At 40.6% G+C, this 25355-nt stretch overlaps 1 protein-coding gene across 1 annotated transcript in view; it reads right to left on the bottom strand.

The window, feature by feature from the left end:
• LOC106610595 (MAM domain-containing glycosylphosphatidylinositol anchor protein 1) overlaps nucleotides 1-25355 on the bottom strand; it is a 357350-nt gene that overhangs the window by 62729 nt on the left and 269266 nt on the right. Inside the window, exons 12-14 of the mRNA XM_082956545.1 lie at nucleotides 10941-11118; nucleotides 3425-3577; nucleotides 2273-2434 (exon numbers count right to left, since the gene is read on the bottom strand). Of these exons, the coding sequence (XP_082812671.1) occupies nucleotides 2273-2434; nucleotides 3425-3577; nucleotides 10941-11118 (493 nt within the window). The remainder of the gene's footprint in view (nucleotides 1-2272; nucleotides 2435-3424; nucleotides 3578-10940; nucleotides 11119-25355) is intronic.

Raw genomic sequence — 25355 nt, 5'->3', positions numbered from 1 at the left:
GACTGCCCAAATGTGCTTCATTGGTTTATTAATTCATTTTAAGTTCATAATTGTGCACTCTCCTCAAACAATAACATGGTGTTATTTTACTGTAATAGCTACTGTAAATTGGACAGTTCCATTAGATTAACAAGAATTTAACCTTTCTGCCCATATCAGATATGTCTATGTCCTGGGAAATGTTCTTGTTACTTACAACCTCATGCTAATCACATTAGCCTATGTTAGAGACCATGCTTTTACAATGGAAAGTATAAGGGCATGCTGGAAACTAGCTCCCTGGATGCAATTCCTATGGCATCCACAGGGTGTCAGCAGTCTATGTTCAAGGTTTCAGGCTTGTAATTTCAAAAATGAAGAAGAAATATCAGTTTTAGTACAGGGACACAGTCTTGGAAATTCGTGTCTGCGCACGCCATGAAGACAGAACGCACCTGCTAAAATCAGTTTCCTATTGAACATACTTCTTTCCATAAGAAATATTAGTTTGATTACATTTTAGGGTATCTGAGGAGTAAATAGAAACATATTTTGACTTGTTGAAATAAAGTTTAGGGGGCGATTTTCAGATTCCTTTCTCTGCCCGTTGAACGAGTGGATTACTCAAATCGATGGCACCAACTAAACTGACTTTTTGGGATATAAAGAAGGATTTTATCTAACAAAATGACACTACATGTTATAGCTGGGACCCTTTGGATGACAAATCAGAGGAAGATTTTCAAAAAGTAAGTGAATATTTAACCTCTTACATCTAGACGTTCCGCTAGCGGAACACCTGCTCCAATATCCAATGATAGGCGTGGCGCGAATTACAAATTCCTCAAAAATACAAAAACTTCAATTTTTCAAACATATGACTATTTCACAGCATTTTAAAGACAAGACTCTCCTTTATCTAACCACACTGTCAGATTTCAAAAAGGCTTTACAGCGAAAGCAAAACATTAGATTATGTCAGCAGAGTACCCAGCCAGAAATAATCAGACACCCATTTTTCAAGCTAGCATATAATGTCACAAAAACCCAGAAGACAGCTAAATGCAGCACTAACCTTTGATGATCTTCATCAGATGACACACCTAGGACATTATGTTATACAATACATGCATGTTTTGTTCAATCAAGTTCATATTTATATCAAAAAACAGCTTTTTACATTAGCATGTGACATTCAGAACTAGCATACCCCCCGCAAACTTCCGGAGGAATTTGCTAACAATTTACTAAATTACTCACGATAAACGTTCACAAAAAGCATAACAATTATTTTAAGAATTATAGATACAGAACTCCTCTATGCACTCGATATGTCCGATTTTAAAATAGCTTTTCTAAATATTCCATTACCGTACTTCGAAGCATGTCAACCTCTGTTTAAAATCAATTTTTATGCCATTTTTCTCGTAGAAAAGCGATAATATTCCGACCCGGGAATCTCCTTTTCGGCAAACAGAGGAAAAAATCACAAAGACGGGGGCGGCCAGGTCACGCGCCTAAGCCCACAGTCCCTTGATCGGCCACTTGAGAAAGGCGATAATGTGTTTCAGCCTGGGGCTGGGATGACGACATTCTGTTTTTTCCCGGGCTCCGAGCGCCTATGGACGACGTAGGAAGTGTCACGTTAGAGCAGAGATCCTTTGTAAAAGATAGAGATGGCAAAGAAGTTCCAGAAATGGTCAGACAGGCCACTTCCTGTAAAGGAATCTCTCAGGTTTTGACCTGCCATTTGAGTTCTGTTATACTCACAGACACCATTCAAACAGTTTTAGAAACTTTAGGGTGTTTTCTATCCATATATAATAAGTATATGCATATTCTAGTTACTGGGTAGGATTAGTAACCAGATTAAATCGGGTACGTTTTTTATCCAGCCGTGAAAATACTGCCCCCTAGCCATAAGAGGTTAATCGCTATTTGTGAATTTATGAAACCTGTGCCGGTGGAAAAATATTTTGATGTGGGGCGCCGTCCTCAAACAATCGCATGGCATGCTTTCGCTGTAATAGCTACTGTAAATCGGAAAGTGCAATTAGATTAACAAGAATTTAACCGATATAAGACACGTACCTAAATGTTTAATATCCATAATTTGTATGATTATTTATTGCTAGCGGGACGCCTAGCCCTAAAAGGTTTTAAGGCCCTGCAACACAAGCGTCCTGTCCAGGGGATGTACTTGTACATCAAGCTGCCTCACGCTACAGAAACATTCTAGCTTGGACAAGGCTACTTACTTTTACTTCTGAACTGGTGTGGCTTATGTACTCACCGATCTGCTTGCCCTTCATGTGGTAGAAGAAAGAGATGCAGTAAGGGAGACGACCAGAGCCCTTGGGGCCCCTGGCAGCGGTCACGTTGTAGAGGGGGGACAAGAGACGGGCAGTGTCCCCCAGTACCCGGGGACGAGAGGCCTCAATGTACATATAGCAACCTAGACGGGTGGGAGAGGGGAGACAGAGGGTTGGGTTAGAGACAGTGGATTTGGTCCCTTTTATATGTGGGTTTATCTGTAAATCCTTGTGAATTCTGCATGCCACAAATAGGTATGACAGTTGTAAGTGCTATGAAATACATTAGTATATTGTCATCGGCCCTGTGTCAAAAGTTTCAAAAATATGTTAAGTAGATTTTAGGTCCTTTTTTGGATCACTACTGCTCAAAAGACCTGGGCCCATATTACCAAAGTGCCTAATAGTAGGAGTGCTGATCTAGGATCAGTATTGCCTTTTAAGCAATAACGAATAAAAGGGGGGACCTGATCCTAGATCAGAAATGTTGCAGCTCCACACTCGAAAATGAGAATAAAGGTTGCTTGTCATTACTCATCCATTCTGAAGATTCCCCACAACAAAATACCCTCCGAGGCTTTACATTAAGGTTGAACACTGACAGTTTTGTAGCTTCAATGAGGCTTAAAGACGTTTGTCAGTTTCTCAAGAGCCTATGCAAATCCCAATGTTGGAGTAACTACCACTATATAAAGAGGTCATTGCATTTTGGATGACTGTCATGGAGCTCCATGTAATCAGCAATGCTAATATTATATTAGCATGTGTAATATGTATAACATTCAAGGAAATGTTGTATTTGTAGTGTACAAACTTTATATGATGAACAGGAATGACATTAGGCCATGCCTCACATCTTCTGATATGCTGCTGCTACAATATATTATTAAAAATGTAAAAAATGTTACCCCTTCCATCACAAAAAGTTTCCTGTTTGAACATTTACACAGGCAGCCCAGTATACGCGTATTTTGAGAAAAGATATGCATCATGTCACAGGATTTCCTCGAAAAACCTGTTAAGAGGAGTTTCTCAAGAAACCTTTGTGACCTGGGAAGGTTCCCCCTTTATGGCAATTTTTATAACCTCAAAAGGTTATTCCAGGCTCCTTTACATCTAAGAGTGTAGCCTACCTTCTTTGGTGCCACTCCTGTCCATCTCTGGGCCGGTATTGGATGAACGCTTGGGGTTCTGGGTCAGGTGGTTCTGTCTTGTCCAATCAAAATTGTCGCCCCGGTCCTGGGAGAATCCGCAGATGTGCTTGTCCTCAAAGCCACAGACATGGTCTGTCAGAAAGAGAAATGTGAAATCGGACAGTGTGGTTAGATTAACGAGAGTCTTATCTTTAAAATGGTGTAAAATAGTCATATTTTTGAAAAATTGAAGTAATAGCATATCTAAGGATTTGAATAACGCGCCACAGGATTCAACTGGCTGTTGAGTAGGTGGGACGCAAGCGTCCCACCTAGCCCAGAGAGGTTAATCTAACCACACTGTCCGATTTCAAAAAGGCTTTACAACGAAAGCAAAACATTAGATTATGTCAGCAGAGTACCCAGCCAGAAATAATCAGACACCCATTTTTCAAGCTAGCATATAATGTCACATAAACCCAAACCACAGCTAAATGCAGCACTAACCTTTAATGATCTTCATCAGATGACAACCCTAGGACATTATGTTATACAATACATGCATGTTTTGTTCAATCAAGTTCATATTTATATCAAAAAACAGCTTTTTACATTAGCATGTCACGTTCAGAACTAGCATACCCCCCGCAAACTTCCGGGGAATTCACTAACAATTTACTAAATTACTCACGATAAACGTTCACAAAAAGCATAACAATTATTTTAAGAATTATAGATACAGACCTCCTCTATGCACTCGATATGTCCGATTTTAAAATAGCTTTTTGGTGAAAGCACATTTTGCAATATTCTAAGTACATAGCCCAGGCATCACGGGCTCGCTATTTAGACACCCGGCAAGTTTAGCACTCACCATAATCATATTTACTATTATTAAAGTTTCATTACCTTTTGTTGTCTTCGTCAGAATACACAGCCAGGACTGCTACTTCAATAACAAATGTTGGTTTGGTCCAAAATAATCCATCGTTATATCCGAATAGCGGCGTTTTGTTCGTGCGTTCCAGACACTATCCGAAATAGTAAAGAAGTGTCACGCGCTTGGCGCAATTCGTGACAATAAAATTCTAAGTATTCCATTACCGTACTTCGAAGCATGTCAACCGCTGTTTAAAATCAATTTTTACGACACTTTTCTCGTAGAAAAGCGATAATATTCCGACAGGGAATCTCCTTTTCGGCAAACAGAGGAAAAAATCCCAAAGGCGGGGGCGGTCGGGGTCACGCGCATAAGCTAGTGTCTCTTGATCGGCCACTTGAGAAAGGCGATAATGTGTTTCAGCCTGGGGCTGGAATGACGACATTCTGTTTTTTCCCGGGCTCTGAGAGCCTATGGACGACGTGGGAAGTGTCACGTTAGAGCAGAGATCCTTAGTAAATGATAGAGATGGAAAATAAGTTCAACAAATGGTCAGACAGGCCACTTCCTGTAAAGGAATCTCTCAGGTTTTGACCTGCCATTTGAGTTCTGTTATACTCACAGACACCATTCAAACAGTTTTAAAAAATTTAGGGTGTTTTCTATCCATATGTAATAAGTATATGCATATTCTAGTTACTGGGTAGGAGTGGTAACCAGATTAAATCGGGTATGTTTTTTATCCAGCCGTGTCAATGCTGCCCCCTAGCCCTAACAGGTTAAGCAGGAGAGGACTCTCTCTTTAACTTTAGTATCAACCAAAGGAATGTCTGTTCTCACCCAAAACTCTAACATCCAAAAAGTGAATAACATAATAATATTTGTAACATAATAATAATATGAATGTAATATTGTTTTTCATTTTGTGATGTCATTAAAAACTGAATGGATGAAATACTGTAACTTGAAAAGTATAGTTGAAGTCGGAAGTTCACATACACTTAGGTTGGAGTCATTAAAACTTGTTTTTCGACCACTCCAAAAATGTATTATTAATGTTGGGGATAGGGGGCAGTATTTACACGGCCGGATAAAAAACGTACCCGATTTAATCTGGTTACTACTCCTGCCCAGTAACTAGAATATGCATATAATTAGTATATTTGGATAGAAAACACTCTAAAGTTTACAAAACTGTTTGAATGGTGTCTGTGAGTATAACGGAACTCATATGGCAGTCAAAACCCTGAGACAAATCCTAACAGGAAGTGGAAATCTGATGTGTGGAATCACGTTCAAGCCTTTGCCATTAAAACGCACAGGGACTTATTAATCATTTACCACATCCTAAGGCTTCCACTAGATGTCAACAGTCTTTACAAAGTGGTTTGAGTCTTCTATGGTACAAACTGACCCAAAGAGAGGCTTGGGAAGTTGGTCACAGGGGGAGGGCCATTACTACTATGACGCGGGCACCCATGGGAACCCTTTTGTTCCGAAACGTTTAGTAAGACAATGCAATCGTCCGCCTTGAATATTATTGAAGCTCTGGTTGAAAAAGGCCCTAAAGATTTATGTTATACAACATTTGACATGTTTGAACAAACGTAAATGTATTTTTGTTGCACATTCGTGACGACAAGTCCAGCGCGCCTCGTACATTATGAGTAGCCTTCGGAACGCGCTAACAAGAAGGAACTATTGGGACATAAATTATTACATTTTTCAAACAAAACTACATTTGTTGTGGACCTGGGATTCCTGGAAGTGCCTTCTGATGAAGATAATCAAAGGTAAGGGAATATTTAAAATAGTATATTTGATTTTAGATGGTTCCAAGATGGCGCTAACATGTATCGCCTAGCCTATTTTTCTGAGCATACCACGTCGTTTATTGCAAAGTGTGATTTCCCAGTAAAGTTATTTTTAAATCTGGCAATGCGGTTGCATTCACGAGATGTTAATCTATAATTCTTTGAATGACAATATTAAATTTTAACAATGTTTTCGAATATTAATTTTGTAAATTGTAGCGCTGGTCCACCGGAAGCATTTGAGGGAAAATATTTTCTGAACGTCACGCGTCGATGTAAAATGCTGTTTTTATATATAAATATGAACTTTATCGAACAAAAAATGCATGTATTGTGTAACATGATATCCTAGGAGTGTCATCTGATGAAGATTGTCAAAGGTTAGTGCTGCATTTAGCTGTGTTTTGGGTATTTGTGATGAATGCTAGTTGCTTTGAAAATGGCAGTGTGATTTTTCTTGGCAGGGTACTCTCCTAACATAATCTAATGTTTTGCTTTTGCTGTAAAGCCTTTTTGAAATCGGACAACGTGGTTCGATTCAGGAGAGGTGTATCTATAAAATGGTGTAAAATAGTCATATGTTTAAGAAATTGAAGTTATAGCATTTATGAGGTATTTGTATTTCGCACGACGTGATTCCACTGGCTGTAGACTAGGGTGGGACGCAAGCGTCCCACGTTCCCAGACAGGTTAACCTGTTATGGCTAGGGGGCAGTATTTTCACGGCCGGATAAAAAACGTACCCGATTTAATCTGATTATTACTCCTGCCCAGAAACTAGAATATGCATATAATTATTAGCTTTGGATAGAAAACACTCCAAAGTTTCTAAAACTGTTTGAATGGTGTCTGTGAGTATAACAGAACTCATTTGGCAGGCCAAAACCTGAGAAGATTCCATGCAGGAAGTGCCCTGTCTGACAATTTCTTGCCCTTCTTGATTATCTCTATCCATTACAGGGGATCTCTGCTGTTACGTGACACGTCCTACGACTCCCATGGGCTCTCAGAAGGCGGCAAAAAGCTGAATCGTGGCTTTGCAGGCTCTGGCTGAAAAAAAGTAGCGCGTTTGGATAGTGGCTGGTTACAGTACTGTGAGACTCAGGCTCGTGCCCGAGTTGACCCCATGCTTTATTTTCTTTCGTCTTTTTACGTAAACGCAGATTCCCGGTTGGAATACTATCGCTTTATTATGAGAAAAATGGCATAAAAATTGATTTTAAACAGCAGTTGACATGCTTCGAAGTACGGTAATGGAATATTTAGAAATGTTTTGTCATGAAATGCGCCATGCTCGTGACCCTTATTTACATTTCGGATAGTGTCTTGAACGCACGAACAAAACGCCGTTATTTGGATATAACAATGGATTATTTTGAACCAAACCAACATTTCTTATTGAAGTAGCAGTCATGGGAGTGCATTCTGACGAAGAACACCAAAGGTAATCAAACTTTTCTAATAGTAAATCGGAGTTTGGTCTGGGCTAAACTTGGTGGGTGTTTAAATAGCTAGCCGTGATGACTGGGCTATCTACTCAGAATATTGTAAAATGTGCTTTCACCGAAAAGCTATTTTAAAATCAGACACCTCGATTGCACCAAGGAGTTCTGTATCTATAATTCTTAAAATAATTGTTTTGTTTTTTGTGAACGTTTATCGTGAGTAATTTAGTAAATTCACCGGAGGTTTGCGGGGGGTATGCTAGTTCTGAATGTCACATGCTAATGTAAAAGCTGGTTTTTGATATAAATATGAACTTGATTGAACAAAACATGCATGTATTGTATAACATAATGTCCTAGGTGTGTCATCTGATGAAGATCATCAAAGGTTAGTGCTGCATTTAGCTCTGGTTTTGTTTTTTGTGACATTATATGCTAGCTTAAAAAATGGGTGTCTGATTATTTCTGGCTGGGTACCCTGCTGACATAATCTAATGTTTTGCTTTCGCTGTAAAGCCTTTTTGAAATCGGACAGTGTGGTTAGATAAAGGAGAGTCTTGTCTTTAAAATGCTGGAAAATAGTCATATGTTTGAAAAATGGAAGTTTTTGTATTTTTGAGGAATTTGTAATTCGCGCCACGCCTATCATTGGATATTGGAGCAGGTGTTCCGCTAGCGGAACGTCTAGATGTAAGAGGTTAACCTGTTAGGGCTAGGGGGCAGTATTGACACGACTGGATAAAAAACGTACCCGATTTAATCTGGTTACGACTCCTGCCCAGTAACTAGAATATGCATATAATTATTGGCTTTGGATAGAAAACACTCCAAAGTTTCTAAAACTGTTTGAATGGTGTCTGTGAGTATAACAGAACTCAAATGGCAGGTCAAAACCTGAGAGATTCCTTTACAGGAAGTGGCCTGTCTGACCATTTATTGTCTTTCTTTGACATCTCATTCCATTACAAAGGATCTCTGCGGTAACGTGACACTTCCCACGGCTCCAATAGGCTCTCAGAGCCCGGGAAAAACCTGAATGTTGTCATTCCAGCCCCAGGCTGAAACACATTATCGCCTTTCTCAAGTGGCCGATCAAGGGACTGTGGGCTTAGACGCGTGCACTGGCCGCCCCCGTCTTTGTGTTTTTTCCTCTGTTTGCCGAAAAGGAGATTCCCGGTTGGAATATTATCACTTTTTTACGAGATAAATTGCATAAAAATTGATTTTAAACAGCGGTTGACATGCTTCGAAGTACGGTAATGGAATATTTAGAATTTTTTTGTCACGAAAGCGCCATGCGCGTGACCCTGATTTACCAATTCGGATAGTTTCTGGAACGCACGAACAAAACGCCGCTATTCGGATATAACGATGGATTATTTTGGACCAAACCAACATTTGTTATTGAAGTAGCAGTCCTGGGAGTGCATTCTGACGAAGACAACAAAAGGTAATCAAACTTTTGTAATAGTAAATCTGATTTTGGTGAAGGCTAAACTTGCCGGGTGTCTAAATAGCTAGCCTTGATGGCTGGGCTATGTACTTAGAATATTGCAAAATGTGCTTTCACCAAAAAGCTATTTTAAAATCGGACATATCGAGTGCATAGAGGAGTTCTGTATCTATAATTCTTAAAATAATTGTTATGCTTTTTGTGAACGTTTATCGTGAGTAATTTAGTAAATTGTTAGTAAATTCCCCGGAAGTTTGCGGGGGTATGCTAGTTCTGAACGTCACATGCTAATGTAAAAAGCTGTTTTTTGATATAAATATGAACTTGATTGAACAAAACATGCATGTATTGTATAACATAATGTCCTAGGGTTGTCATCTGATGAAGATCATCAAAGGTTAGTGCTGCATTTAGCTGTCTTCTGGGTTTTTGTGACATTATATGCTAGCTTGAAAAATGGGTGTCTGATTATTTCTGGCTGGGTACTCTCCTGACATAATCTAATGTTTTGCTTTCGTTGTAAAGCCTTTTTGAAATCGGACAGTGTGGTTAGATTAACGAGAGTCTTGTCTTTAAAATGGTGTAAAATAGCCATATGTTTGAGAAATTGAAGTAATAGCATTTCTAAGGTATTTGAAAATCGCGCCACGGGATTACACGCGCCACGGGAGTCCATATTATGGTAAAAAATAACTGCTCAAATAAGCAAAGAGAAACGACAGTCCATCATTGCTTTAAGACACGAAGGTAATTCAATACAGAACATTTCAAGAACTTTGAAAGTTTCTTCAAGTGCAGTCGCAAAAACCATCAAGCGCTATGATGAAACTGGCTCTCATGATGACCGCCACAGGAAAGGAAGACCCAGCGTTACCTCTGCTGCACAGGATAAATTCATTACAGTTACCAGCCTCAGCAATTGCAGAACAAATAAATTATTCACAGAGTTCAAGCAACAGACACATCTCAACATCAACTGTTCAGAGGAGACTGCGTGAATCAGGCCTTCATGGTTGAATTGCTGCAAAAGAAACCACTACTAAAGGACTCCAATAATAAGAAGAAGAGACTTGCTTGGGCCAATAAACACAAGCAATGGAGATTACGCCGGTGGAAATCTGTCCTTTGGTCTGAGTCCAAATGTGAGATTTTTGGCTAATCTATACTTACATATTTTCAAGTCCTATTCTTGAAGATCAAGGGGTATAACAAGGGGTATAATTGGAATGACTGGAATTCTGGAATTCTGATAGAGTTTGGTTTTCAATGTAAAGATAATTTAATTGTATTATTATATTATATGTAGTAGAAAGCAATCGGTTTGAAGAAGCCTACATAACCAACCCATAACATCCATATATGGCCAGCTATGATTTCAACTGCAAAAGATGTGGTTCAATTGATAACATACATTTTTGTCTTCTTCTAATGCCTCTTAAGGGGAAAGTAATCTAAAAGTAATTTAATTTAATAAGATTACGTTACTGAGTTTGGGTAACCCAAAAGTTACATTACTGATTATAATTTTGGACAGGTAACTTGTAACTGTGAGAGATTACATGTAGAAAGTAACCTACCCAACCCTGGTAGTTGCACACATTTTAAAATGTATTTAAATAATTGCCTAAATTAACAGAACAAAAAGGGCCTACTTGGCAACAGGGTTGGGGCCAATTCCATTTCAATTCCAGTCAATTCAGGAAGTATAATAATAATAATATAATTACAACTAAATACTTTTCAAATAAGAATATTTGGAATTGGAATTTGGTATACTTTCTGAATTGACTGGAATGAAAATGGAATTGAACCCAACCCTGTTTGGCCAGCTACGGATTAGTTATTATTATTAATGTCATTAGACACTAACTAAAGAGTGTCCATTTTGGCTCCAGGTGCAAGCCAGTCACCGGGTACTACTCACACTCTGTGTACTTGATGGTACGACTGACATAGTCTCCTGTGCTGTAGGTGGTGATCGGGGCCAGGCGGATTTCATAGGAGAGGGGGATCTTCAGGTCAGTCAGGATGTAGGACATGAGGCTGCCCTTCACCGGCTCCTTCGTGTTGATCTGCTTGGAGAACAGGTTCATCTGATTCATCTTTTCATTCTGCTTCATCAGGGGGAAACAGAGAGTGGGATAGAAAGAGGGGGGAGCGGGAGATGGTGAGAAATGGGACCCAACAGGTTTAACTCCCCTAACTGATATATATAGTCAAGCCGTTTGAAACTTACCTCCCAATAACATTTAAATGAATTGAATGGGATGAAAAAACACGTTCACATTACCAAGTACATCAATAGTGTAACCCTACTCTAGCATGCTGACTAGACCCGGGCACGTGCGTGCGTCCGCATGCACCATCGCACAAATGTTGATTTTGTCCATCCACACCAGATGTGATCTGGACACGCAGGTTGAAATATCAAAACGAACTCTGAACCAACTATATTCATTTGGGGACAGGTCGAAACACATGAAACACTCATGGCAATTTAGCTAGCTAGCTTGCTGTTGCTAGCTAATTTGTCATGGGATATAAACATTGCGTTGTTATTTTACCTGAAATGCACAAGGTCCTCTACTCCGACATTTAATCCACAGATAAAATAATAAACCTAGTTAGTTTCTAGTTATCGCTCCTCTTCTCATTATTTTTTGGACTTTATTTGGTGTTTGGCAACGAACTTTAAGATGCATGTAAGAGTATGTATTAGGCTATTTGAGAGAAGGTTTGAATCCCAATCAACCCATCCAATGTGAGTATATCTGTTATTGAAGTACAGTAGATCAATAAAGCTACAGTATTCTAGCAGTAGTCAAGCTGCTGATGCTGAAAAGCCTTGTTAGTACATAGCTCAAATTAGCTTTTAAATATCCTGTTTTTTTTCGACTTATAATAATATTAATATTAATATTTCACTTAATACAAAAACAGTTTTTGTATTAATTTCCGTGTTTTTTTCAGGAAAGTCTGATAATAGTGCAAGTCCTGACACTAAACATTATTACCGTGCATTATAACTATTTGAAAATGCATAAAACAACATGGCTGTCAATGGCAGCCTATAGTGGTTGGTTTTCAAAATGGTACAGCTCTTTAACTGTTTAAGCTACAGACACTAGACCAACTGCAAAAAAAGTCTTACAATTAAATAAATAAATCGTTTTTGAACTATAAAATGATTTAAAAGTGCATACATTTGCATAAAATGAATACATTTACCATAGTACCTAACGTCCCCCATGATGGTTTTCTGAATACAGTCACAGGTAAATGGCGTTGTTTGGTCCAACACGATAGCCGAGGGCCAGTCAGTCAATTAATTTACTTGTGACCGTATTCATGATACAGCACATGTGCCTTATTGCTTTAATAAAACTGTTACCAACATATTTAAAAAACAATGATTTACTTTAAGAAATTGATGTAAATTTACAGAAAAATATTTACAGATAGCTACTGTTATTCTATATTACAGTACAGTAATATGGGGGACTCAATGGCATTTCGCAACACTGTTGTAAAATGACAGAAGTTGCATTAATTTTACATTACCATTTTACAGTAAAGTACTGTACTACCTGTTTTGCTGTATATTTACAGCAGCATATTTACAGCAGCACAGTATTGCCAGTGTAACAAAATATATACTTGTGCATTGTGGGAAAATTTGGTGGGCGGAGAAAGACTCTGGCTCATTAACATATTTTGAGGCGTGCCTTGTAAGGGGCTATATTTGTTCTAGAGGTCGACCGATTATTCAACGCCGATAATTGGAAGACCAAAAAAAGCCGATACCGATTAATCAGCTTTTGTTTTTTACATGATTTATTTATTTGTAATAATGACAATAATGAACACTATTTTAACTTAATATAATACATCAATAAAATCAATTTAGCCTCAAATAAATAATGAAAAATGTTCAATTTGGTTTAAATAATGCATATACCTTTGACTATTGGATGTTCTTATAGGCACTTCAGTATTGCCAGTGTAACAGTATAGCTTCCATCCCTCTCCTCGCCCCGAACCAGGGACCCTCGGCACACAGACAACAGCCACCCTCGAAGCATCGTTACCCATCGCTCCACAAAAGCCGCGGCCCTTGCAGAGCGAGTTACGTCAACGATTGAAACGCTATTAAAGTCATAAACAGCTCAATGCTTGAAGCACAGGGAAGAGCTGCTGGCAAACGCACGAAAGTGCTGTTTGAATGAATGCTTACGAGCCTGCTGCTGCCTACGACCGCTCAGTCAGACTGCTCTATCAAATATCAAATCATAGACTTAATTATAACATAATAACACAGAGAAATACGAGCCTTAGGTCATTAATATGGTCAAATCCGGAAACTATAATTTCGAAAACAAAACGTTTATTCGTTCAGTAAAATACGGAACCGTTCCGTATTTTATCTAACGGGTGGCATCCATAAACCTAAATATTCCTGTTACATTGCACAAACTTCAATGTGAGGTCATAATTACGTAAAATTCTGTCAAATTAGTTCGCAACGAGCCAGGTGGCCCAAACTGTTGCATATACCCTGACTCTGCGTGCAATTAACGAAAGAGAAGTGACACGATTTCCCTAGTTTAATATTGCCTGCTAACCTGGATTTCTTTTAACTAAATATGCAGGTTTAAAAAAATATACCTCTGTGTATCGATTTTAAGAAAGGCATTGATGTTTATGGTTAGGTACATTCGTGCAACGATTGTGCTTTTTTTTGCAAATGCGCTTTTGTTAAGTCATCCCCCGTTTGGCAAAGTTGGTTTTCACACAGTTTGCAACGAGCCAGGCAGCACAAACTGCTGCATATAGCCTGACTTTGTTGCACAGAATGCAAGAGAAGTGACACAATTTCCCTGTTGGGGCTAGGGGGCAGTATTGAGAATTTTGAACAAAAATATGTGCCCATTTTTAACTGCCACCTACACCAACTCAGAAGCTAGGATATGCATATTATTACCAGATTTGGATAGAAAACACTCTGAATTTTCTAAAACTGTTTGAATGGTGTCTGTAAGTATAACAAAACTCATATGGCAGGCAAAAACCTGAGAAAACCTGAGAGAAAAAAAGAATTTTGTGCCTGTACTATTTTTTTTAATCATTGTTTAATAGATACCACAGTGAGAAAGGATTCATTTCGCAACTCCTACGGCTTCCACTAGATGTCAGCGATCTTTATAAAGTTGTTTGAAGCGTCTATGATCAACAGAGACCGGATGACAAGGAAGGGAAGTTGACCTCCCTGGGATGTCGTCACTTCCATTATTGCCTGCACCTGCTCAATCATGTGACGCGAGACAATTTTCAAAAACGTTTTTCTAGACACAGGAGCGGTCGGGTTGAAACATTACTGATGTTTCACGTTAAAAATGGCTCTAAAGATTGATGCTAAACAATGTTTGACATGTTTGAACGAACGTAAATAGATTATTTTTTAAACTTTTTAAACTTTTCGCCGTGACTTCCCACCCCCCGCCCGCGCTACTTTTGAGTAGCCACCGAAGCGCTAACAACATGGAACAACTTGGAGTTATTTGGACATCAATTATGAACTTTGTCAAAAGAAACCACATTTGTAGTGGACCTGGGATTCCTGGAAGTGCCAATGGATGAAGATAATCAAAGGTAAGGGATTATTGACGATAGTATTATTGATATTAGATGGTTACAAGATGATGCTAACCTATATAGCCTAGCCTATTGTTCTTAGCACAGCACCCGGTTTATTGCAACTTGTGATTTCCCAGTAAAGTTATTTTGAAATCTGGCAATACAGTAGCATTTAAGAAATGTTAAAATATAATTATTTGAATGACAATATTATAATTTACCAATGTTTTCGAATAGTAATTTTGTAAATTGTAACGTTGTTCACCGGAAGCATTTCAGAGAAGAAAAAAATCTGAATTTCACCGCTACTGTAAAATGCTGTTTTTGGATATAAATATGAACTTGATGGAACAAAAAATGCATGTATTGTATAACATAATGTCCTAGGAGTGTCATCTGATGGAGATTGCCAAAGGTTAGTGCATAATTTTAGCTGGTTTCTGCTTTTGGTGACGCCTGACCTTGAATTGAAAATGGATGTTTGTACTTTTGTGGCTATGTACTGTCCTAACATAATCTAACTTTATGCTTTTGCCGTAAAGCCTCTGAAAATCGAAATATGTGGTTGGAATAAGGACATGTTTATCTTTTAAATGGTGTAAAATAGTTGATTGTTTGAGAAATTGAAATTATTCGATTTTTGATGTTTTGAATTTCTAGCCTTGTTAGCAATCCCGTCTCGGGGTTCATTGCTAACCTGTAGCCCCAACAGGTTAAAAGAAATTCATGTTAGCAGGCAATATTAACTAAATATGCAGGTTTAAAAATATATACTTGTCTATTACATTTACATTTAAGTCATTTAGCAGACGCTCTTATCCAGAGCGACTTACAAAATGGTGCATTCACCTTATGATATCCAGTGGAACAACCACTTTACAATAGTGCATCTAAATATTTTAAGGGGGGGGTTTAGAAGGATTACTTTATCCTATCCTAGGTATTCCTTAAAGAGGTGGGGTTTCAGGTGTCTCCGGAAGGTGGTGATTGACTCCGCTGTCCTGGCGTCGTGAGGGAGCTTGTTCCACCATTGGGGTGCCAGAGCAGCGAACAGTTTTGACTGGGCTGAGCAGGAACTGTGCTTCCTCAGAGGTAGGGGGGCCAGCAGGCCAGTGGTGGATGAACGCAGTGCCCTTGTTTGGGTGTAGGGCCTGATCAGAGCCTGAAGGTATGGAGGTGCCGTTCCCTTCACAGCTCCGTAGGCAATCACCATGGTCTTGTAGCGGATGCGAGCTTCAACTGGAAGCCAGTGGAGAGAGCGGAGGACCGGGGTGACGTGAGAGAACTTGGGAAGGTTGAACACCAGACGGGCTGCGGCGTTCTGGATGAGTTGTAGGGGTTTAATGGCACAGGCAGGGAGCCCAGCCAACAGCGAGTTGCAGTAATCCAGACGGGAGATGACAAGTGCCTGGATTAGGACCTGCGCCGCTTTGTGTGTGAGGCAGGGTCGTACTCTGCGAATGTTGTAGAGCATGAACCTACAGGATCGGGTCACCGCCTTGATGTTAGTGGAGAACGACAGGGTGTTGTCCAGGATCACGCCAAGGTTCTTAGCACTCTGGGAGGAGGACACAAGGGAGTTGTCAACCGTGATGGCGAGATCATGGAACGGGCAGTCCTTCCCCGGGAGGAAGAGCAGCTCCGTCTTGCCGAGGTTCAGCTTGAGCTGGTGATCCGTCATCCACACTGATATGTCTGACAGACATGCAGAGATGCGATTCGCCGCCTGGTTATCAGAAGGGGGAAAGGAGAAGATAAATTGTGTGTCGTCTGCATAGCAATGATAGGAGAGACCATGTGAGGATATGACAGAGCCAAGTGACTTGGTGTATAGCGAGAATAGGAGAGGGCCTAGAACAGAGCTATTGATTTTAAGAAAGGCGTTGATGTTGATGGTTAGCAACACATTGTTGAAATCAGCCCCAATTAATCGGCCATTCCGATTAATTGGTCGACCTCTAATTTGTTCCACCTGTTTTATCTTAGTGACAGAACTCAGGCCATTGTGATTGATGAGGTTAAGTGAGAATTTCTTAATGTACATAAAGGTGGACACAGGAGTCAATGATGGTTCTCCAATTGATTGTGTCCCGCATATAAATACGTAGACAATTGGATTTACATGGATTTGACGTTCAAAAAACCTACAGTGCATTTGGAAAGTATTCAGACCCTTTTACTTTTTCACATTTTGTTAAATTACAACAGCAAAGGACCTTGTGAAGATGCTGGAGGAAACAGGTACAAAAGTATCTATATCCACAGTAAAATGAGTCCTATATCGACATAACCTGAAAGGCCGCTCAGCAAGGAAGAAGCCACTGCTCCAAAAAAACGCCAGACTACGGTTTGCAACTGCACATGGGGACAATGATCGTACTATTTTGAGAAATGTCCTCTCATCTGATAAAACAAAAATAGAACTGTTTGGCCATAATGACCATTGTTATGTTTAGAGGAAAAAGGGGGAGGCTTGCAGGGCCAAAGAACACCATCCCAACCGTGAAGCACGGGGGTGGCAGCATCATGTTGTGGGGGTGCTTTGCTTTTTTACTAGGATTAAATATTAGGAATTGTGAAAAACAGAGTTTAAATGTATTTGGCTGAGGTGTATGTCAACTTCCGACTTCAACTGTACATAGGTGTTCAGGCCCTTTACTCAGTAAAGGGCCTGAAGCACCTTTGGCAGCAATTACAGCCTCCCAAGTCATCTTGGGTATGGCGCTACAAGTGTCGGGGCTCCCGAGTGGCGGAGCGGTCTAAGGCACTGCATCTCAGTGCTAGAGGTGTCACTACAGACCCTGGTTTGATTCCATTGGGCGGAGCACAATTGGCCGAGCGTTGTCCGGATTAGGGTTTGGCTGGGGTAGGCCATCATTGTAAATAAGAATTTGTTCTAAACTGACTTGCCAAGTTAAATAAAGGTTAATAAAAAAATAAAAAAGCTTGGCACACCTATTGGGGAGATTCTTCTCTGCAGATCCTCTCAAGCTCTGTCATGTTAGATGAGAGTGTCGCTGCACAGCTATTTTCAGGTCTCTTCAGAGATGTTCGATCGGGTTCAAGTCCAAACTCTGGCTGGGCTTCTAAAGGACATTCAGAGACTTGTCCCGAAGTCACCACTGCGTTGTCTTGGCTATGTATTTGGGGTCATTGTCTTGTTGGAAGGTGAACGTTCGCCTCAGTCTGAGGTCCTGAGTACTCTGGATCAGGTTTTCATCAAAGATCTCTCTGTACTTTTCTCCGTTAATCTGTCCCTCGATCTGACTAGTCTCCCAGTCCCTGCAGCTGAAAAACATCCTCACAGCATGATGCTTCCACCACCATGTTTCACTGTAGGGATGGTGCTAGGTTTCCTCTAGACGTGACGCTTGGCATTCAGGCCAAAGAGTTAAATCTTGGTTTCATCAGACCAAAGAATCTTGTTGCTCATGGCCTGAGAGTAATTTAGGTGCCTTTTGGCAAACTCCAAGCAGGCTGTCATGTGCTTTTTACTGAGGAGTGGCTTCTGTCTGGCCACTCTACCATAAAGGCCTGATTGATGGAGTGCTGCAGAGATGGTTGTATTTCTGGATGGTTCCCCCATCTACACAGAGGAACTCTGGAGCTCTGTCAGAGTGAACATCGGGTTCTTTGTCACCTCACTGACCAAGGCACTTCTCCCCCGATTACTCAATTGTTCTAATATAATTTAACAATAAAGTACCGTTTTGCTGTATATTTACTGCAGCGTTCTGTAAGTTATGGTAATGGTGCCTTGTGGAAAAATGTTGTGGGAGGGAAAGAATCGTTGGCTCATTAACATATTTTCCGAGGCATGCCTTGTACGTGGCTATATTTGTTGCACTTGTTAGTGAGAATGCTGTACAAATTGAACTGATATGTGGTAGTAGTGCCCTAACTTTGGAGTACTTGGGAGTATGGCTAGACGGTGCACTGTCCTTCTCTCAGCACATATCAAAGTTGCAGGCTAAAGTTAAATCTAGACTTGGTTTCCTCTATCGTAATCGCTCCTCTTTCACCCCAGCTGCCAAACTAACCCTGATTCAGATGACCATCCTACCCATGCTAGATTATGGAGACATAATTTATAGATCGGCAGGTAAGGGTGCTCTCGAGCGGCTAGATGTTCTTTACCATTTGGCCATCAGATTTGCAACCAATGCTCCTTATAGGACACATCACTGCACTCTATACTCCTCTGTAAACTGGTCATCTCTGTATACCCAAGACCCACTGGTTGATGCTTATTTATAAAACCCTCTTAGGCCTTACTCCCCCTATCTGAGATATCTACTGCAGCCCTCATTCTCCACATACAACACCAGTTCTGCCAGTCACATTCTGTTAAAGGTCCCCAAAGCACACACACCCTGGGTCGCTTGTATTTTCAGTTCGCTGCAGCTAGCGACTGGAACGAGCTGCAACAAACACTCAAACTGGACAGTTTTATCTTAATCTCTTCATTCAAAGACTCAATCATGGACACTCTTACTGACAGTTGTGGCTGCTTTGTGTGATGTATTGTTGTCTCTACCTTCTTGCCCTTTGTGCTGTTGTCTGTGCCCAACAATGTTTGTACGATGTTTTGTGCTTCTACCATGTTGTGTTGCTACCATGTTGTTGTTATGTTGTGTTGCTACCATGCTGTGTTGTCATGTGTTGCTGCCTTGCTATGTTGTTGTCTTAGGTCTCTCTTTATGTAGTGTTGTGTTGTCTCTCTTGTTGTAATGTGTGTTTTGTCCTCTATTTCTATTGTATTTTTTTTTATTTCAATTACCCAGGCCCCGTCCCCGCAGGAGGGCTTTTGCCTTTTGGTAGGCCGTCATTGTAAATAAGATATTGTTAACTGACTTGCCTAGTTAAATAAAGGTTAAATTAAAAATTGTAAACAAATTTAAAAAACGATTTAATGTGTGTTGGGGACTGTTGAAAGTCATAGCAAGTCTTGAACCTTTACTGGTTGAGTGTTTTGACAAGTCCGTTTTGGCATGTTTTCTTTCCCCTGTAATCACAGCCAGATTGTAAACCTTTGTTTAGGCCCCTGAAAGTGCAAGTGATATAATATATATACTGCTCAAAAAATAAAGGGAACACTTAAACAACACATCCTAGATCTGAATGAAAGAAATAATCTTATTAAATACTTTTTTCTTTACATAGTTGAATGTGCTGACAACAAAATCACACAAAAATAATCAATGGAAATCCAATTTATCAACCCATGGAGGTCTGGATTTGGAGTCACACTCAAAATTAAAGTGAAAAACCACACTACAGGCTGATCCAACTTTGATGTAATGTCCTTAAAACAAGTCAAAATGAGGCTCAGTAGTGTGTGTGGCCTCCACGTGCCTGTATGACCTCCCTACAATGCCTAGGCATGCTCCTGATGAGGTGGCGGATGGTCTCCTGAGGGATCTCCTCCCAGACCTGGACTAAAGCATCTGCCAACTCCTGGACAGTCTGTGGTGCAACGTGGCGTTGGTGGATGGAGCGAGACATGATGTCCCAGATGTGCTCAATTGGATTCAGGTCTGGGGAACGGGCGGGCCAGTCCATAGCATCAATGCCTTCCTCTTGCAGGAACTGCTGACACACTCCAGCCACATGAGGTCTAGCATTGTCTTGCATTAGGAGGAACCCAGGGCCAACCGCAACAGCATATGGTCTCACAAGGGGTCTGAGGATCTCATCTCGGTACCTAATGGCAGTCAGGCTACCTCTGGCGAGCACATGGAGGGCTGTGCGGCCCCCCAAAGAAATGCCACCCCACACCATGACTGACCCACCCCCAAACCGGTCATGCTGGAGGATGTTGCAGGCAGCAGAACGTTCTCCACGGCGTCTCCAGACTCTGTCACGTCTGTCACGTGCTCAGTGTGAACCTGCTTTCATCTGTGAAGAGCACAGGGCGCCAGTGGCGAATTTGCCAATCTTGGTGTTCTCTGGCAAATGCCAAACGTCCTGCACGGTGTTGGGCTGTAAGCACAACCCCCACCTGTGGACGTCGGGCCCTCATACCACCCTCATGGAGTCTGTTTCTGACCGTTTGAGCAGACACATGCATATTTGTGGCCTGCTGGAGGTCATTTTGCAGGGCTCTGGCAGTGCTTCTCTTGCTCCTCCTTGCACAAAGGCGGAGGTAGCGGTCCTGCTGCTGGGTTGTTGCCCTCCTACGGCCTCCTCCACGTCTCCTGATGTACTGGCCTGTCTCCTGGTAGCGCCTCCATGCTCTGGACACTACGCTGACAGACACAGCAAACCTTCTTGCCACAGCTCGCATTGATGTGCCATCCTGGATGAGCTGCACTACCTGAGCCACTTGTGTGGGTTGTAGACTCCGTCTCATGCTACCACTAGAGTGAAAGCACCGCCAGCATTTAAAAGTGACCAAAACATCAGCCAGGAAGCATAGGAACTGAGAAGTGGTCTGCGGTCCCCACCTGCAGAACCACTCCTTTATTGTGGGTGTCTTGCTAATTGCCTATAATTTCCACCTGTTGTCGATTCCATTTGCACAACAGCATGTGACATTTATTGTCAATCAGTGTTGCTTCCTAAGTGGACAGTTTGATTTCACAGAAGTGTGATTGACTTGAAGTTACATTGTGTTGTTTAAGTGTTCCCTTTATTTTTTTGAGCAGTGTATATATATATATATATATGACACCAAATATGCTCTAATCTACACATATTTAGCAGCCAACCTCCTTGCACCAATGCCATGTAATTACAGTTATGATATTATGATCACAGTGGCATTTACTTTCTCACAGTAAATTAGGCTGATTTTACAGTGTTGTACTGTATCACTGCTCATATATTACAGTAACTTACAGGAAGATGGCAGTAAGTCACTATGAATATCACATTAACATTCTTGGCACTAGCCAGAGATGGGCAAAACTACATCAAAAAAGTATTTTGTTACAAAAATGAAACACCTTGAAGACCAACGTATTATTAACTACAACAACATTCTCAATAACGGTTACAGAAATGTTTTACTGGCTATGACGGTGATATGTTTTGTTTATCAACCTTAGATTAATGCACTGACAGTCATTCACTCTGGACAAGAGTGTCTGCTTAATTACCAATATGTTCATGTATAAATGAACACTTGCGAAGCACAATGCTTGGTATTATTAAAATCAGCTCCGCCCTCACACTATTCGTATTTTGACCAAATTAGGCCTTGTTTGGGGGGCGGCGCTATTAGAATAATACCCAGTAGTGTGGTTTGCAAGTGTTAATTTAAACGTTTACATTTTGGCCATTTAGCAGATGCTCTTACCCAGAGTGACACAGTCAGTGCATTAAACTTAGGTAGATAAACAAGAACATATAACAGTTATAGCAAGTAAAATTTTTACTGTTACCGAGAATGATGTTGTAGTTAACCTCTATGGGCTAGGTGGGACGCGTCCCACCTACTCAACAGCCAGTGTAATCCCGTGGCGCGATATTCAAATACCTCAAAAATGCAAAAACTTCAATTTTTCAAACATATGACTATTTTACACCATTTTAAAGACAAGACTCTCGTTAATCTAACCACACTGTCCGATTTCAAAAAGGCTTTACAACGAAAGCAAAACATTAGATTATGTCAGCAGAGTACCCAGCCAGAAATAATCAGACACCCATTTTTCAAGCTAGCATATAATGTCACATAAACCCAAACCACAGCTAAATGCAGCACTAACCTTTGATGATCTTCATCAGATGACAACCCTAGGACATTATGTTATACAATACATGCATGTTTTGTTCAATCAAGTTCATATTTATATCAAAAAACAGCTTTTTACATTAGCATGTGACGTTCAGAACTAGCATACCCACCGCAAACTTCCGGTGAATTTACTAAATTACTCATGTTAAACGTTCACAAAAAAAATAACAATTATTTTAAGAATTATAGATACAGAACTCCTTTATGCAATCGCGGTGTCAGATTTTAAAATAGTTTTTCGGCGAAAGCACATTTTGCAATATTCTGAGTAGATAGCTCGGCCATCACAGGCTAGCTAATTTGACACCCACCAAGTTTGGTGCTCACGAAACTCAGAATTACTATAAGAAAAATTGGATTACCTTTGCTGTTCTTCGTCAGAATCCACTCCCCGGACTTCTACTTCAACAACCAATGTTGTTTTGGTTCCAAATAATCCATAGTTATATTCAAATAGCTCTGTTTTGTTCGTGCGTTGAGGTCACTATCCGAAGGGTGACGCGCGAGCACATTTCGTGACAAAAAAATTATAAATATTCCATTACCGTACTTTGAAGCATGTCAAACGCTGTTTAAAATCCATTTTTATGCTATTTTTCTCGTAAAATAGCAATAATATTCCAACCGGGCGACGTTGTATTCATTCAAAGGCTGAAAGAAAAAAATGGAGTAGTCTCCTGGACGCGCATCTCCAGTGTCACTGTTCCCAGCCTGACCACTAACAAATACTCCTGCTGTTCTTCGCCCAGAGACAGCAGACACCCCATTACACTTTCTGGCGCCTTCTGAGAGCCAATGGAAGCCTTAGAAAATGTCACGTTACAGCACAGATGCTGTATTTTCGATAGAGATTCTACAGAAGGACAATAAATTGTCAGACAGGGCACTTCCTGTATGGAATCTTCTCAGGTTCTGGCCTGCCATATGAGTTCTGTTATACTCACAGACACCATTCAAACAGTTTTAGAAACTTTAGAGTGTTTTCTATCCATATCTACTAATTATATGCATATTCTAGTTTCTGGGCAGGAGTAGTAACCAGATTAAATCGGGTACGTTTTTTATCCGGCCGTGAAAATACTGCCCCCTATCCCAAACAGGTTAATTAGAACCATGAGGAAACTTTTAGAAAATGTTATGCTCAAGTACTGAAATTCCCAGCTAAGAAATATTCCCATCTCAGAACGTTATGTGCTAGCTGGGTATCCTGCACCATTTCCAGAAGATTATGGGAAGGTTGTGTGCAAAATAACCATTGGAAAACCATGCTGTCACCATGCTCTAAGAAACATATGGTTCTCAGAACATTGTGTGCTAGCTGGGCATCAACAACAATGCATGCTGTACACGTCCAAGCAGCAGAAGGAGTGTGCAAACTCATTCACGAAACTTATCCTAAAAACTAGCATGCAAGATGCTAATTCCGGTGTCTCCCAGCAGGTGCTTACTTAAGGAATGAGTTTTAAAGAGCATGGCATTTTGCTTTTCAGCTGCACAAAGCTAAGCTGACTAATCCAGCCCCCTTACTCCCTCTCTCCCTTTCTGGCCCCAATTGTGTGTTTGTGTGTGTGCGTTTATGTGTGAGAGTGTGTGTGTGTGCTTTTTTGCTTTGAATACTGCCAAGCTTGTATAATTCATCAAGATACTTCCTCTCTTCCCCTCTCCCTCTTTTTCCTTTTATTTCCCTCTCTTCCCCCATCTCCCTCTTTACTTCTCTCTCTCTTTCCTTCTCTTGCTGTGGGCTGATTACATTGTTTAACAGGGAAATTCGGAGGCCGTTGGGAAGAGTGAGAGAGAGTGAGAGAGAGAGAGATGCTAAGGGGGAACATTGTGATGTCCTGTCAACTGTCACATGTCCTGTCAACTGTCACACCTGAAATTTACAATTTTGGCCAATGGAAGAAGAAAGTAAGTGGTCAAACCAACGTTTCACATGCATGTTCAGAGTGTTTGTACCCATGGAGTACTTTAGACCACTAGCCTACGTGTTTGTACCCATGGAGTACTTTAGACTACTAGCCCACGTATCATTGATGGAAGACAACTTCAGGCCATTCCCAGTGAACAAACAACCACCACACAACGTTGCCTCAATGCCTTACACCGATGCTTAGAAAGACCACCTCAGGGCCGAGACATTAAAGCCGTATTTATGATTCACGTTCACAATGCAAAAACCCATCAAGTTCATTTATTAATTTTTTCCAGGTAAGTTGACTGAGAACACATTCTCATTTACAGCAACGACCTGGGGAATAGTTAAATGGGTGAGGAATGAGCCAATTTGAAGATGCAGATGATTACAGAAGGTGGCCAGGTTGGGAAGTTAACCAGGGTTACCACCCCTACTCTAACGATAAGTGCCATGGGATCTTTAGTGACCACAGATAGGACCCATTTAACATCCCAATCCCAAAGACCGCACCCTACACAGGGCAATGTTTTTTACAGAAGAGGAAAGAGTGCCTCCTACTGGCCCTCAAAACCCACTTCCAGCAGTATGTGGTCTCCCATCCAGGATCAACCCTGCTTAACTTCAAAGACAAGTAATTAGTGGAATGCAGGGTGGTATGCTGCTGGCTAATAATTAATTGTGGGGCTGAACACATCTGCATATTTTTGCTACACAACTATGCAGGATTGGCATTTTGCATCGCTACATAGGTATAGATTTTGCAACACATGCAATGTCATATCACCTTCAAGACAGGAAATACATTAACGTATAATACTCAAGATTAAATGTACATATAGGCCTAAACACTCTCAGATGTGTTTCCCATATTCCAACAACCAATAGTTAGGGGGGGTCATTTTTCATCACCGGCTTTAAGAGAAAGGGAGAAAGGAGAATAAAGAAAGGAGATCGGGAATATGAAGGGAGGATAGAGAGGAAGAGGAGAGAAAAGGAAAGGAGAATATTTAAAACCCTGTGCACATCCCTAGTGAGTGAGTGTCTGTGTG

Source organism: Salmo salar, chromosome 09 (assembly GCF_965601325.2).
Source record: "Salmo salar chromosome 09, fSalSal1, whole genome shotgun sequence".
Taxonomy (NCBI): Eukaryota; Metazoa; Chordata; class Actinopteri; order Salmoniformes; family Salmonidae; genus Salmo; species Salmo salar.
The sequence above is the reverse complement of the archived record's forward strand: the minus strand, read 5'-3'. Positions and strand labels throughout refer to the sequence as shown.